This window comes from Triticum aestivum, chromosome 3D (genome assembly GCF_018294505.1).
Source record: "Triticum aestivum cultivar Chinese Spring chromosome 3D, IWGSC CS RefSeq v2.1, whole genome shotgun sequence".
In the NCBI taxonomy this organism is placed as follows: domain Eukaryota; kingdom Viridiplantae; phylum Streptophyta; class Magnoliopsida; order Poales; family Poaceae; genus Triticum; species Triticum aestivum.
The window spans coordinates 488,837,190-488,851,706 of NC_057802.1; the positions used below are offsets into that span (position 1 = coordinate 488,837,190).

Consider the following 14,517-nt stretch of genomic DNA (forward strand, 5'->3'; position numbering starts at 1 on the left):
ATCAGTGGCCACTACTCGCCGGCCTCCTACGACAAAATGACACCGACAATGACATCACTTGGAAGCACACGATGAGCGGCCACTACTCGCCGGTCTCAGCCGATAAGGCGTAATTCTTGGGTGTGCAACCCGCACCTCTATGGAAACGGCGGTTTGGAAAGCTCGGGCAGTCGGGAAGGTTAATTTGCCATCCAAAATAGGATTTAAACGGCGGATAGGTTGGCTAAGCACATTTGACCAAATTACAACATGCCCTTTGTGCAAAAAAGAGTAATAAATCACTTCACACTTCACAAATGTCGGCGCACCTTGAGGCTATAGGGGTTGGTGAGGGAGTGGTTCCAACTTGGAGCGCTCTACCGAAGAGTAGTGGATCAACATGACTGAAAGCAACATCCTGAATAGGAGCGCCATGGCCTCCCTCACCATGTTTTAAGTTGGACCTTTTAGAATAAAAGAAATGTTAGGGTCTTTCGCCATAAGTTTGCACCGCCAGCAATCCTCCTTGAGGGTATCAAGAAAGACACAAAGCTTTGGTTCATCGCGGGTGCGGACATTTGGGACTAATAATGTCTGGGAGAGTAGTGATCTTTTTCTTTCACTGTTGGGCACTTGAGCGTCGTATTTGTAAACGAAACACTATATCTCTGATTAATGGATGAGGCAAAGCATTTGCATTCATTTTTAAAAAGTTTCATGAAAGAATGACACCAGAGGTATTCTTAATAAAGAAAACACAATCCAACCTTGTTATTCCGTCAAAGAGTGCTTTTGAATACACTTTTCGATTCTGTCATTTTGCTCAGAATACCAAGGATGTCATTTTTTCTGTGAACACTTCATTTGCGAGTATGCCATTTAACCATGTATGTCACATAAAAAATAACTAGTTTTCCTATCTTATTTTTCCTAGTATTTGTTTTTGAATTTACTATTCATAATGGGCGCGTGGAACCATGTTTCACATTTCCGCGTCCATCATTTTAGACCCTAAAATTTGTGAAAAATTACGTATGTACTCATATATGTCTAGTATATTGCATACAAATTTCCATCCATATATGTCTAGTATTACTCAAAACTGTCATCCTCTTAGAAAATGCAATGTTGGTCTGAAGAAACTGCCATCCCTGACACAACTAAAGCTGTCAAAAAAAAACATTCAAAATGCCATGCTCTCCCAGCAAATGTCATCCAGATAAGATTTCCGTAGTTTTTTTTAACTTGTAAAAATCAGTTTTGTTTTTGAAATTTCGGGGATCCAAAATGATGCTCTACCGGCGAGGCACGCGCCCTCCGCCGGTCTCCTGTACGACCCCCCACATCGACTAGCGCGCGCAAACACAAAACTCACACATCCACGGGCGCCAAACTCGATCCAGCCGAGCGCCCAAAAATCCGGTGGAAAGGAGGGGAGGAGAGCTCCAGAACCCTAGCCATGGCCGGGGAGGCAGGAGGGGGGCGGCCCCGCGACTGGCTCTCCATGGACGAGACGGCGGCGGCCTTCCTCTCCCGCTCCCTCTCCACGCGGCCCCCCATCCTCCTCCCGCCGCCGCTCCACCGCGCGCCGCTCCGCCCGGGCAACGTTGTTGAGATCGCTGGCCCGTCTGGCTCCGGCAAGTCCCAGCTGCTCCTCATGGTAAGCGAAACTCCAGCGCTTACACACCTTTTTTCCCCAAAGAAATGTTTGCATTAGCGCCACAGGGTAGTACGCTGCGCACTTGCAGGAGTTCACATCTATAGCCGGAAACACTGTAGCAGTCACCGCAACCTTTGATTGTTATGAGTGTTTATGAAGTCGCGTAAACACAGGGGCAATCTGCATCTATGATATCAGTTCAGACTTCAGAATGCAACCTTTACTGTAAAGTAAGTGTGATATATATGTAGCGCTAAAAATCTCGAGGACTTCAGGGATCCAGGGCAATCTGTATTAGATTAAACAAGTTCATGGCATTGCTGAAACATATTGGTGTCGTGCAGAAAAGGAAGAAACAGTACCTTCAGTACTTCATACGCTTGGAACTAGCACACCTGCAATCTTTCAGTGTTTGCTACATGCAAATGTGATTAAACCGATGCCATTTTGACACTTGATTTGTTCATATTAAATGATGTAAAATGTTGGCAGCAATCTATAATAAATATCTCAGCTCAGTGTGGGATTGCTGGTGTGTTAGTCTGCAGTGCAGTGCATACTACCAAAGGAGTGGGAAGGTGTCTATTTCGGCGGCCTGGGGAAAGCAGTCATGTACATTGACTTGGACTGCCGATTTGATGTGCTGCGGCTGGCTCAGATCCTGAGGAAGCGCATCGCAGCATGTTATGGTACATTGTACTTAAATTGTTAATTTCACATTACAATTTGTCAATTTGATGCTTATCTAATTTAGATCAAGCTAAAATATAGAAATCTTTCCTTACCAAAAAATAATATGTATAGTGCTTATAATAGTGTATACAGTGAATTGCCCATGCTTTTTTTGCCCATGGGGTTGGAGTAGAACTGGCTCAATGGGCATTGTTTCTCTGTTGTATTACCAGTGGCTTGGTTGTTGGATTGTGCATCATTGCTTTTAGCCTCTCTGTTCTCATAATCTACACTACATACTGTCCAGTCTGCAGGGAGAAGAGATGTGCTATAAATGGTATTTTTTGATTTCTCATTCTTAATGTCTTCATTTTTCTTATATTTTGCAGGTTCAGTGCATCCAACAAATGAAAATTTTGTAACTGATGGTTCAAAAGATAAATTTCATTCGTTTGAAAGTACACTGTTTTCTGATTGCATGAAGCGTTTCCTGTATGTCCGCTGTTACAATAGTTCTGAACTTGTAGCTGCTTTGAAGGCAAGTTCTATATGTTTGTGACATATACACCGAGCACGTTACTACTCTTGTGATGTGTTCATATTTTTGTTGTCTGTTCCTTGGTTTACTTGATTTAGAAATTAATTGAAACATATAAATAAGCTATGGCTGATCCTTAGAACCATTGGAAATAACTAGTTAAATTATTTTTTAATCCATGTCGCATTATTGTGATGTGGCCAACGGTTCTATTTCTAGTTAGAGAAAACTATGTAGATTTTCTCATTTCTATTGGCTTCCCAGTTGCGCAACTTTCATGTTATTTTGTTTTTTGGTACCCTTTCAGTCCATTGGATGTTGGCTGAAAATGTGACATGACATATGATGACAATCGAGAATGATAGAACTTGGGCATGTAGCAGCACACACATTTGGGAATAAGCATACATCATTATCATCTGATAAATAGTATATGTGTGGTGTGTACAACATGACAACACACCATATTTAGGATCATCATGTAGGTGTTTGATGCTTGGAGTTTGATTGTCCAGAAATAAGATACTTGTAAGAGTGAACAAAACACGGAGAAAGTTATTGGGTGCTATGTGTGGGATGAGTTACGAACAAGACACTTATGCCTGTCTCTTGCAACAGTCTAGGGGGTATACCATACATATATAAGCTGTATCTTCATGTTTAGGTAAGATGGATATATTTCTTACATCTGGTTGGTGACTTCACAGAGTCTAAAATCTCAATCTGAAGCAAGGAGCGAAGTTTTTGGTATTGGTGTATATTTCCTTATGTTAGACAGGTATTGCTGGCTTCCTGGATTTTATTCGGTTTTGTTTTACCTGGTCAACTGAAGTTATAGCTACTGTATCAAATTGATGCTTCTCCTTGTATACTTTAAATTGTTTTCACCAAATTATGCCCCGTTCCCTCAGAACCATAGTGTTTGCTTATCCACTTTTCTGTATTTTTCAATCACGTTGCTGGCTAACTGTTTTCTACTGCAACATATCCCCTTTTACAGCATTGGCGCATTCTACTGGATAGATCGTGCTCTTCAACCTACTAGAGAGAGTAAAGGGTGATCACAACAAACATTACATGGAATACTAGTCTCATAGCCTCCTGATCTTATCATGTGCATATCTTCAGTAACAGTTGGTTCGGCATGCATGCTTTATTTGGTTATTGCTTCATGTGTTACGTGAAAGTCACTGTATACATGTGACTATTAGAAAAGGCTTTATCTCTACTTTGGTATAATGAATTATCTCACATATATGCTACTGAAGAGTAGAATGTCACATGAAATTAGTCACTTCCATACTGTGCGGTATATAGGAACTAAATATAAAATCAACAGTTACAGTATGGTATATACACACCAACAAGTTAGCAGATTCAGTTAGCTAACACTTAAGCTGTAATAGTTAAAATAAAATAATATTTTTAACTAATATCAGAAGCATCATCAATGCAGAAAGAAAGCATCATGATAAGTACAGAATACAATGTACGTTTGATTTTCATTTTGATGACCAATTAGGCAACTCGTGGAACGATGCCAACAATGTAGATTGCCAGAATATACATATATAGTAATCATGGTGCTTATGAGTTATGAACCAAGTCAGAAACATGCCGGTGCTGGAAATATCCCCAATTTTTCCAAATCCAGAAATTTCCAGCGTATTTACACTTATCTTAGAAGAAGTGCATTATGGGTGTCAAAAACAGGACAAAAGCTGGTTCAATTAATTACGGATATGCAGTTTGCTAGCGCAATGGTACCTCAGTGCTTCATGCATTTTTCAGGAATCATGTCTCTATGCAGGAAAAAAACACCAAATTCTATTTTTGACTGAAATAGTCCCTTTCCTCGTTTTCATGCTTGAGCACTCCCTTAGTAACACCTCTCTGCTTCTTGGCCAGACTTTTCACACCTGTCTTTGCAGGAAAACTCTATCATTTCAGAGTATCACTGAAACTGTTGTCCAGGAGATACACAAGTTTTTGCAACTTCAACCTATTTTGGTGTTGGTCACAAAGGCACCTATTTATGGTGAAGGAATCACAACATCAAACGACTTCCAAAGGTAATCCATGATCTGTTATCACTAAACACTGTTGCGACCTGACACTTAAGAATGCACACTCTATTTCTGCTGCTGTTGTGTAAATGTATATGTTGGATGCTAGGACTGACCGAATCAGCTTGAATCTCCTTGATCGTTCGTGGAGTTGTACTTCTTAGATAGCTTGAGATTATAAAATATTAAGATTATGTTTTCTTGGACTGAACAGTCAAAACCTTTTCTATAGATTTATAAATATATGCAGTACAGGAGTACTGTTTCCCGTAAAAGAAAATCCTTTTCTGTAGTGTTTGGACCTTGGAATGTAGTAATCAGGTATGGTAAAGTTGATTCATGTTGTAAACCACTGCCGTGGCTTGAATATGGAAAAACGGAGCAAAATAGGCACTCTTCACTGGCAGGCAACTGCTGGCAGGTGGTGATACTGATCGTGGTTTCAGTTTGTTCACCTTAACATCATTTAACCTAATTCAACATGTTGCGGTATATAACCTAAAAATCATACTCCATCCACGATCAGTGTATCACCAACATGTTGAATTAGGTATTTCAACGTACTGCACTCTGTTGAGTAATTCCTTAATATAAAACTTCTCCTCTTTTCAGAATCTATAATTTGAGCTACCCCACCCACACATTCAACAATTTTTTGAGTCATGACTATCTCTTGGCTTACGACCCCTTCCATGTCTGCACTCTGCAATGATAGTAGAATGTGCTTTTTGTTGTTGTGCTTTCTTAATTGCGAGACGCCGGGACCTAATGAATTGTGAAGCTGAAATTTGCAAATAGTGATCAATTTTTTAAATATTTTTTCCTATATTTCTTATGTAATCATTCGCAATATATAAATTTATTCCAATCATAGAATGCTAAAACAGTACTATCTAGGCATGTGTGTTTCTACCAAGACATTACATTTCCATTTAAGTTGGGAGCACTGTTTCAATCAGCAGAGTTTATTTCATGTGATGACCCGTGTTGTCAAGTGTTTTGTTTGCTAGGTGCTATGAATTTCTTTGTTAAAAGTCAACACGTTTCTCTGCCTCGCTTTGTTAGGAAGCCTGAAATATATTGTCCTTTAATGGTATTTAGGGGTTCTTTGAAACATATGTCAGAGGATTCAACAGCTTTGAGATATCCAAAACGGGAAGAAGAAAGAAATGGTTCATGTCGTGAATACATGCCATCTGCATGGCAGGTCTGTTCCATCTTTTCCTCACTAAAAAGCCAGCTTGCTGTGATAAGATAAATTGCTCAACAAATTACCAGTTAGCTTCATTTACTTTTCATTCGTTGCTGTGCACACATCTTTGTGTTGCTAGGTGATTCTATGAATAATGATAAATACATAACGGTCTAAAAGCTTTCTAAATTTGTGTTTTACAGACATTTGTTACGCACCGGATAAAGTTGCAAGATTTAGGTTGGTAAATGCACTTCTCTACGATTCATTTAGTGTAGCAAGTTGGTCCCTAGCCAGTAGGGTTCGACCCTCACGACCTCTTTAAGGACAAGCTGGGGGTGGAGGGTTTTCCCCCCTCCAGTGTCACTTACATTTTAAATTATCTAATTACTGCAAACTTATTGGATTGTCCTTTACAGCACAAGAAGCAGGGTTTTTCTCTGAGCAGGAAAATGAAATGCTCTCTGTACATACTTGTGAGTGGGTGCAGCCTTCCCTGAACTCAAAAGAGAAGTTTTATATCAAGGATGTAAGCTCCTGAGTCTTATTTTCCTTTTTTCTTTCTAGTTTTCCTTATCAATTTGGCCAACCTCCATGTTTGTTTTAACTTAGATGATTCCTTTCCAACGATCAGGATGGTGTTGGCCTTATACAGTGAAGCCTATCAGTTTCTGTGCTGGCAGATATCATCATGACTTGTCCGACCTCCTGACAGAAGTGCTGGGATCTGTGATAAATGTATGTTTGGGAAATGCTAACGTAATACCTCATTGGTCAGCACAAAACCCTAAAGCAACTGCAATATTATTTTGAATGTTGCCATTTTTCTCTGAGCAAGTGCACAATTGCCATGATTTAATCATACACTCGTACTTTGTTGGTTGTGCAAGAGACTATTTTCCACGCTAAAACCCAAACATAGACTGAAAGAATATAATTATTGCACTATTAGCAGAAGAATGTCGCATTTGTAAATCCTAAATATGATGATTTTTTTATCAGGTACTAACAGTTTGTGCTGCCTTATGATATTTTGGGCGCGACATGATCACACGATGGACCTGACCTTATAATTTACATTGCTCCTGGGAAAAGTAAGTCTGGCTTCTTTATATTGTCTGAAATAATGGTGGTTTTGTATCGATGTCATTTCACTCCAATTCAGGTGTTTATTCATTCCAAAGTTCATGACATTTTTATTTTTCTATGGTCATTAGGCAGTGCACTTGCTGTTTAACTTAACATCAGAAGGCGAGAGGGAGAACCCAAAGGTGATAGATATGCTCAAGAGGTGCCAGTGTTTCAGCTGGTATGACCTTCCTAGTCATCTAACAGCCCATATTCGAGCAACCCTGATGGTGCCATCATACATGTCGCTTTCTCTGTTCCTAGGGATTTTACAGATTATAATGTAGTTTAGGACTCGTCCTGAGCCCCAGAAACTGGGGGACTTAAGTTTATAGGGTATGGGGGATACGATCCAGGTTGAACATAAATAGGTTATAAATTCAACTTGTTGATTTTTTCAAGGTCAACTGTTTGGCTGGTTGTTGTGGAAGCATTCACCGAGCTTCCAGCCTAGGTCTAAACTATTACTCCCTCCGTTCCAAATTACTCGTCGAATGGATGTATCTAGAACTAAAATACATCTAGATACATCCATACCTGCGACAAGTAATTCGGAACGGAGGGAGTATTTATGTACTAATATATCACCAGCCCATTGTCTTTTGTTCATCACGCCGCCTAGCACTATGAGAAACCTTGTTGCCAAAAAAACATCTCATTTGATGCTGTGATCTTCGCATGTTTCCCACATAAATTTTGTCTGCGAGATCTCTACCCAAGCTTCTAGCTGTCTGGTTAATCGTACCTAATCGCTTTGGATTCCGTCGCAGATTCTTGTGCCCCCAGCTGGTGCTTCTTGTTCATTCCTAGGAAGATACACACCATATCTTAGTGATCGTTGTCGGAATGTCGCTTGTCATTTCTCAGCCGCTCTAGCATGTCGCCCGTTTTCTTTATGAACTGTTGTTATTCTAGTGGAGCATAGCATCACATGATGTAGTACAATCAGCCGGCGAAAGGGAAATGCATGCCGCTGCCACTGGCAATGGTCTATTTCTGCCGGCCTTGCAACTGACATCAGATGTCGCCCTCTGTTTTTCTGTAACCATGCACGCAACTGGTCGAGTTAAGATGGTGATGTTGACTTGCTGTAAAGCATCAGATGAAAGCAGCGGCCGCAGCAAATGGGATGCATTGTTTTTCAACGGACCGCACGCATTCTGAAGTCATCAAGATTGTCAGGTCACCCGTTCTCGTGCCATGTGTTGCTACCCGTAGGCCGTCTTCATCAAAATTTCTGACGTGCATCATTTTTCAAGGGGGTTGCACTAGAGCAGTTTGCGTCCCACTCTGATGCTGCTACGCCAGCTCTGCGAGGTAGATCGTCTGCCTTTGCGTTGCTGCAGAACTGAAGATATGATAGTTCACTCTGACTTGCGCACTACAAAAAGGCAGCCAACGATCTTCAGATGCTTCTGTTTAACTTCAAAAGTTAAAAGTACTTGTGCAACGAACGCTGCTTTGGTGCGTCCCACTCAGCTAGTGCTCGACTTGACTTCCCTGTGCCCTATCCAATGAATAAGGAGAAGGCCGGTCTGTCTATGACCTAGCAATTTCGATCTCCTTTATAGTTGCCGAAAACAATGTACGAAGTTGAGGTGTTGGTAAGAAATGGGCGAGTCTCAAGGCCAAAAGTGCTCTTTGAAGGCTATTGGAGATTTGAATTTTATAATTATGTCAAATAAATTTAATCCTTAATATTTAGAGAATTAAAATATGTGAGGAACTTGTATAAAGAAAAAAAAATCTTAAACATAAAAAGCAAAACGTGTCGGGGATAAATACGATGGAAATAAAAACCCACTATGCATTAATGCATGTTGTATGGTAGAGACATTCTTATGTGTGGATCAGGCAACTATTGGTGGACCAAGCTAGCAAATCCAACTATCATAACAATTTTGATGATGTGCCTTATTGTGGTGATAGAAAATAGCTATGATACTCCCTGACTCCGGCGACTTCCCAACTGTCTAGTACAACGAGTTTTGCCGGGCTCCGGCGAGGGAGGGCCGATGACGGCGGCACGCCTTCAGCTCGCTTGAGTGTTTGTAGTCGTCGTTAGGTGGTCTATGAATCTGGATGTAATTTTTATTATTTCTGGCATTCATTGTATTGTATTGCCACAATTGGAGATAAATAGATTGAAAGTTTTCCTGCAAAAAGAAAAAGGAAAATAGCTATAATACTTCTTTTTGTGGCGATAGCTATTAATACTTTCGCAGTGGGGTTTGTATATAGATATCGTATGGCAAGACGCTACAGTTCCTTGAAAATCGGTTTTTCCCACACCCGAATTTTCATTGCAAAACCCAAATGGAGAGTTTATAGCATATACAGTAGGCAGTGCACATATACAGTAGGTGCAGAGAGTGGGAACAAAGCACAGTTTCATGGCAATCTGACAATATGGTGAAAATAACTTTGCCAAATGTCACAGTATCTGATGTATGTGTACTGAATCTTCCAGGACCTGGAGTGGATACAAACTTGGAAGATTCTAATGCGGATGACAAATGGTAAGGTAGGGAGATTCTCAGCGACATGTCAGTAATTAACAAGCCGACGTCTCAAAAACAGCAAAATGAATAGCTTATTCCACAACACTCGTTGTGCACGTTTGTAAGAACAAAAACGTACGACAAAACTCCAGCCAGGAAGGGAAGCGGCCGGCGACCTAGACGTCCTGCGTGACGCCGCTGGGCGCCCTGTTGCGCGGCTGGTTGGTCTCGTTGTCGGAGTACCACCCGTGCTTGGAGGAGTCGTACTTCTCGCCGTCGCCCCAGAGCGCGTAGGCCTCCTCGCCGTGCACTGCGTCGTCGCCGATCACGAGCTCCTCCTCCGGCATCCGCAGCGGCACGATGAGCCGGACGACGAGGCAGATGATGCTGGTGACCACCACGTTCCAGCCGACGATGAAGAGCGCGCCCACCACCTGCTTCAGGAGCTGCATGCCGCCGCTGCCGCCGTAGAAGGCGCCGCGGGAGTTGGTCACCGGCACGAACATGCTGCACAGCGTCGGCTCCGCGAAGAGCCCCGTGGTCACGCCGCCGAGGAACCCCGCCACGGCGTGGGTGTGGAACACGCCCAGCGTGTCGTCCACGCGCTGCAGCAGCTTGGACCGCTTGTGCACGACCATCATGGTGAACCACGGGATGCTGCCGGACAGGATGCCCATCACGATCGCCGCCCACCCCTGGACGAGACCCGCGCCGGGCGTGATGCAGACGAGGCCGGTGATCATGCCCTGGACCGCGCCGATGACGGAGGGCTTCTTGAAGAAGATGACGTCCAGGGAGGTCCAGACGAGGAGGCTGGTCGCGGCGCAGATGTTGGTGTTGAGCACGGCGATGGAGGAGTCGAGGTTGGCGGCGTAAGGGTCACCGCCGTTGAACCCGGCCCACCCCATCCAGAGTATGCCGGCGCCGGCGAGCATGAGGAGCACGTTGTTGGGCGGGAACCTCTCCCTGTCCTTGGTGGACCTGGGCCCGACCCAGTACGCGGCGGTGAACCCGGCGATCCCGGAGGAGAGGTGGATGACGTAGCCGCCGGAGTAGTCCATGACGCCCCACTGGAAGAGGAAGCCTCCGCCCCAGAGCGAGAAGGCGCCGATGGTGTAGGAGAAGGTGAGCCAGAGAGGCACGAAGATCATCCAGGCCCTGATGTTCATGCGGCCCAGCAGCGAGCCGGCGAGGAGGATGAGCGTGATGGCGGCGAAGACGCACTGGAAGTAGACCATGGTGGCCATGGGGTAATTCGGATTGATCCAGGCCGTCTCTTGGCTGCCGTCCTTGAAGAAGTGGGTGGACTCCGGCAGCACGGCCTGCATGAGGAGGAACTTCTGCCCGAGCGCCGGCCGGGCCTTGCCCCAGAAGGGGAGCAGCTGGTGGCCGAAGGACATGTTGTAGCCCCAGGTGACCCAGCAGAGCCACACGGCGGCGAAGGCGTAGAGCGCCATGAAGGCCGCGTTCACGGCCCACTTCTTCTTCACGATGCTGCCGTAGAGGATCACCAGGCCGGGCATGCTCTGCAGTCCCACCAGCGTTGCAGCGATCATCTGCCATGCGTTGTCGCCCTTGTTCAGCCATGGCGGCACCACTATGCCGTTGGGCGAGTACCCCACCGACATGTTGTAATCCGCGGCCGTCGACATCTTGCTACTTCGACCGGCAGGCCCGCGCCGCGCTCTCCTGCAGCTAGAGGTAGTGTCCGCTAGCCGGAGATGGTAGTGGTGGGTGGTGAGTGGTCTGGTGACGACTGAAACTAAGCGACGCTGCCGGTCTTATATATAGGTCGATCGTTTTCGGTCCCAGCTACAGCTGACCCATGGCTGACATGTGGGCAAACGAATGGCGGGCGTGCCTAGAAAGAAATGAACTGGCCGGTGGGTGACACGAGGACTTGGATCCTATGCCAAAGATGTATTGAACAGCTGGGAATTGGGGAGGCAGGGAACCTTAACTGCCGGGACTAGGTTATCTTCGCACATGTCCTTCCCTCGCCGCCCCTAGCGCGCGACGCCAGGCAAAGCCCGGTCAGTGCAGGCGGCGGTGGGGCTCGCTCCTCTCTACGCTCAAGCCATGCGGCACGGGATGGCGGTTGGGTGATGGCGCGGGTTTGAACGCCCGTTCGGGTTGCAGAGGGATGGACTGACCGGGACTCTATTATGCCGCCGGCGGCTGGCTGGGCCTCGTCCGAGATTCGGTATGGCCGAGGCCTTGGGGTGCCTTGGTGGCCGCTCGAGGCGTCGGCACGGTCATGGCGGCCATGGCCGACGATTTGACGGCGGCGAGACGTGCGTGTCTGGATCTGGGCGAGCGGCGTGGGGGTGGTAGCACTGCGGCGAGCGATCCGGTCCACAAGATGCTGGACTGAGGCTTGTCGAGCAGATCCAGGTGAAAACCCCGCTCTCGGCTAGTTGCCAAGGCTGGCGATGTCGGCGTTCTTCTGCGTCGTCCCCTTCTTGAAGGCATCGCTGGGGAGAAGCTCAAGATCTCTGTCCGCTACCTCCGGGGGAAACCCTAAATCAGTCGATGGGATGACGGCGACGCTCTTGTGTTTCCCCCCTCGGGGGCGTCATTCTTGGAGGTGCATTGGCTCGAGGGACCAGTGGACGGTTTCAGCGACGGATCGGCATTTCATATGACGCATCGACGGTGTGGAGTCGCGGCGGCGTGGCGCAGCAGGGTCTCGACGATGGATGTATGATGATGGACGCACGTAGGAAGGTGGCATTGTCTGGCGCCATGGTAGCGTCGATGGTAGGCCTAACAAGGTCGATGTATCAGTACCTACTCTGAAGATGAATCGGTGGAAGATGGTGGTGGCGGCCTTTGTAGCATGCACATGCAGTGACCACTGATAGTGCGTCAGACCGGTGTGTGCCCCAGACCCGATAATGCGGCTTGGTTGGGGCCTCCAGCTTTAGATGTTGGGCTTTAGTGTGAGGTATGGTATGCAGCTCAGACAATCTGCACCCCTTCATTAAGTTGATAGGAGTACCACAGATGTTGCCGAGATGGTGGCTTTAAACTTATTGATGTATTACTTTATAAGGTCATGATGAATAATTAATAAAATGGCTACATGCATGGTCATCCTCCTTTTCGGAAAAACTAAGTCTCTCCGGAGGATAAATGGCTAGGCAATACCATTCTCCGGAAATAATGTCCAAACTTATACTGCATTGTACTTGATAAAAACGATACACTTGCTTGTCATGACAAAATCTTCTATCCATATTATATTTGATTAACCTTTTTTTTGAACATCAGTACAGACGCAAGCGCTCATACATACGCGCATACACTCATCCTTATGAACGCACATACGCACACCCTATCCTTATGAGCACCTCCGAGAGACTGAGCCGGCATGTCATCTTGAAATTTATGAAGTCACCGTAGGCACCTCGTCGTCGACGGGAACGTCTCCTCCCACTGAAAGCGCATCGCCGGAAATCCTGAAATAAATCCAGGAATAATGCGAGCACCAGGACTTGAACCCTGATGGGTTAGGGATACCATTGTCCCTCTAACCATCCAACCACAGGTTGGTTCGCATATTTGATTAACCTGATAGAAAGACAGGATGTTTTTCATTGAAATCTCACTACTTCAAGGTCATTCACACTCGAATTTATGTACATGCTCTTACACATTCTGAGATCCCAGTGGAAAATAATAGGCAAATATGGAATAGAAGATTCCACTAAAAGTCAAGATTTTTATGTGCAAACCAAGGACAACCTTACTCATGGCAACTGGCAAGCAAGTAAGAAGTGTGGCTTTGTACTTATCATGAGATAATCAAATGCCTCTTTTCCGAGTGCAAGTTTGTGCGCTCTACGTGGCCAGACATCCAAATAGCGTCCAACTTATATCCGTCCATAAGCGGTGCCAATATTTATGGTCAGTAGTTGGATGATCCAAATAGGTTTAGCACCCTAATAAGGGTGATAGTCTCTGCCTTATTATGGTCGCTATGGCCATGTAGAAATGATTTGGTTTTCAATTCCAAAAACTCTACTCCTTTGCAGGTAATTTTCCATTATACGCACCGGCTTCATATGTGCTCTATGCTACACCGAACGAAGTACCAACCACTGTTCAAGGTTGTGTGTATGCGATTTGAGCTGGTGGCCAGGGAGTTTTCTTTACCCAAGATGGGTGGCAGCATAGTCTTTGGAGTGGTTTACCACCTCCTTAGACATAGGCATAGTGTCGGTCTTTTACAACTTTACTGGTGCTAATATGTCGCCTTTTATTTATTTTCTCCTGTCAGTCCGTCAATGTTTGGTTGTGTGCATCCTAATTATGCAGAAGCCGGGTATTACTCATTATACTTTGTATCCGCTTGATGCTATATTTTCAGTTAATAAAAAAAACGCCCTTTATCAAAAAAAAGGGAAGGAAGAGATGGATCCAAGTGCATGGCTTTGGAATAACCAGGGGCTAGATGACTTCACCATCCTCTTAAGGTTAGTATCAACATAGTAAATTGTAGCTAGTCTCTACTGCTTTCACCTTGCCAGAGAGATCCCCAACGCTCTCGCGTCGTCCTCGAGGTACTCAAGACCCACTTGCCCCTCTATCCCTTCCCCGCTGCCACCCTAGGAACTCGCTAGTGCAATGTGTTGCCTCCAGTGCTTGTGGTGGCGGCAAGCCCTGTTTCCCTGCTCCTCCCCTCAGTAGGGACCTTAGAAACTGGAGCGACGACCCCGGGTTGAGTTGGCAGCGTCGATCTCTTCCGATGGATGGAACTGCCGGTATTGGCCGGCCCT

At 45.3% G+C, this 14,517-nt stretch overlaps 2 protein-coding genes across 3 annotated transcripts; one reads left to right on the forward strand and one right to left on the reverse strand.

Moving 5' to 3' along the window:
- The first annotated feature begins 1,308 nt into the window (after positions 1 to 1,308).
- Positions 1,309 to 7,844, forward strand: LOC123079905 (DNA repair protein XRCC2 homolog). 2 transcript variants are annotated; one of them, XM_044502736.1, is made up of 12 exons: positions 1,309 to 1,639; positions 2,181 to 2,328; positions 2,701 to 2,849; positions 3,557 to 3,627; positions 3,850 to 3,906; positions 4,781 to 4,921; positions 6,017 to 6,122; positions 6,311 to 6,347; positions 6,527 to 6,636; positions 6,742 to 6,880; positions 7,110 to 7,201; positions 7,325 to 7,844. In XM_044502736.1, exons 1-10 carry the CDS (start codon positions 1,439 to 1,441, stop codon positions 6,763 to 6,765), a joined length of 1,044 nt encoding a protein of 347 aa, XP_044358671.1. In that variant the 5' UTR covers positions 1,309 to 1,438; the 3' UTR covers positions 6,766 to 6,880; positions 7,110 to 7,201; positions 7,325 to 7,844. The 2 variants fall into 2 exon arrangements, with proteins under 2 accessions (XP_044358671.1, XP_044358670.1); XM_044502735.1 differs by having other exon boundaries at positions 6,742 to 6,845.
- A 1,882-nt stretch (positions 7,845 to 9,726) lies between these two features.
- On the reverse strand, positions 9,727 to 11,469 carry LOC123079904 (ammonium transporter 3 member 1-like). The gene has a single exon (XM_044502734.1). It carries the CDS (start codon positions 11,386 to 11,388, stop codon positions 9,913 to 9,915), a length of 1,476 nt encoding a protein of 491 aa, XP_044358669.1. The 5' UTR covers positions 11,389 to 11,469; the 3' UTR covers positions 9,727 to 9,912.
- Between the last annotated feature and the right edge of the window lie 3,048 nt (positions 11,470 to 14,517).

Excerpts from the sequence above, each read along its gene's own strand:
- LOC123079905 (XM_044502736.1), top strand. The coding sequence starts at position 1,439 with ATGGCCGGGGAGGCAGGAGGGGGGCGGCCCCGCGACTGGCTCTCCATG. Across the intron at positions 3,907-4,780 it reads CCTACTAGAGAGAGTAAAGG|GAAAACTCTATCATTTCAGA; the intron begins GTGATCACAACA and ends CTGTCTTTGCAG. Across the intron at positions 6,637-6,741 it reads AGAAGTTTTATATCAAGGAT|GATGGTGTTGGCCTTATACA; the intron begins GTAAGCTCCTGA and ends TCCAACGATCAG.
- LOC123079904 (XM_044502734.1), bottom strand. The coding sequence starts at position 11,388 with ATGTCGACGGCCGCGGATTACAACATGTCGGTGGGGTACTCGCCCAAC.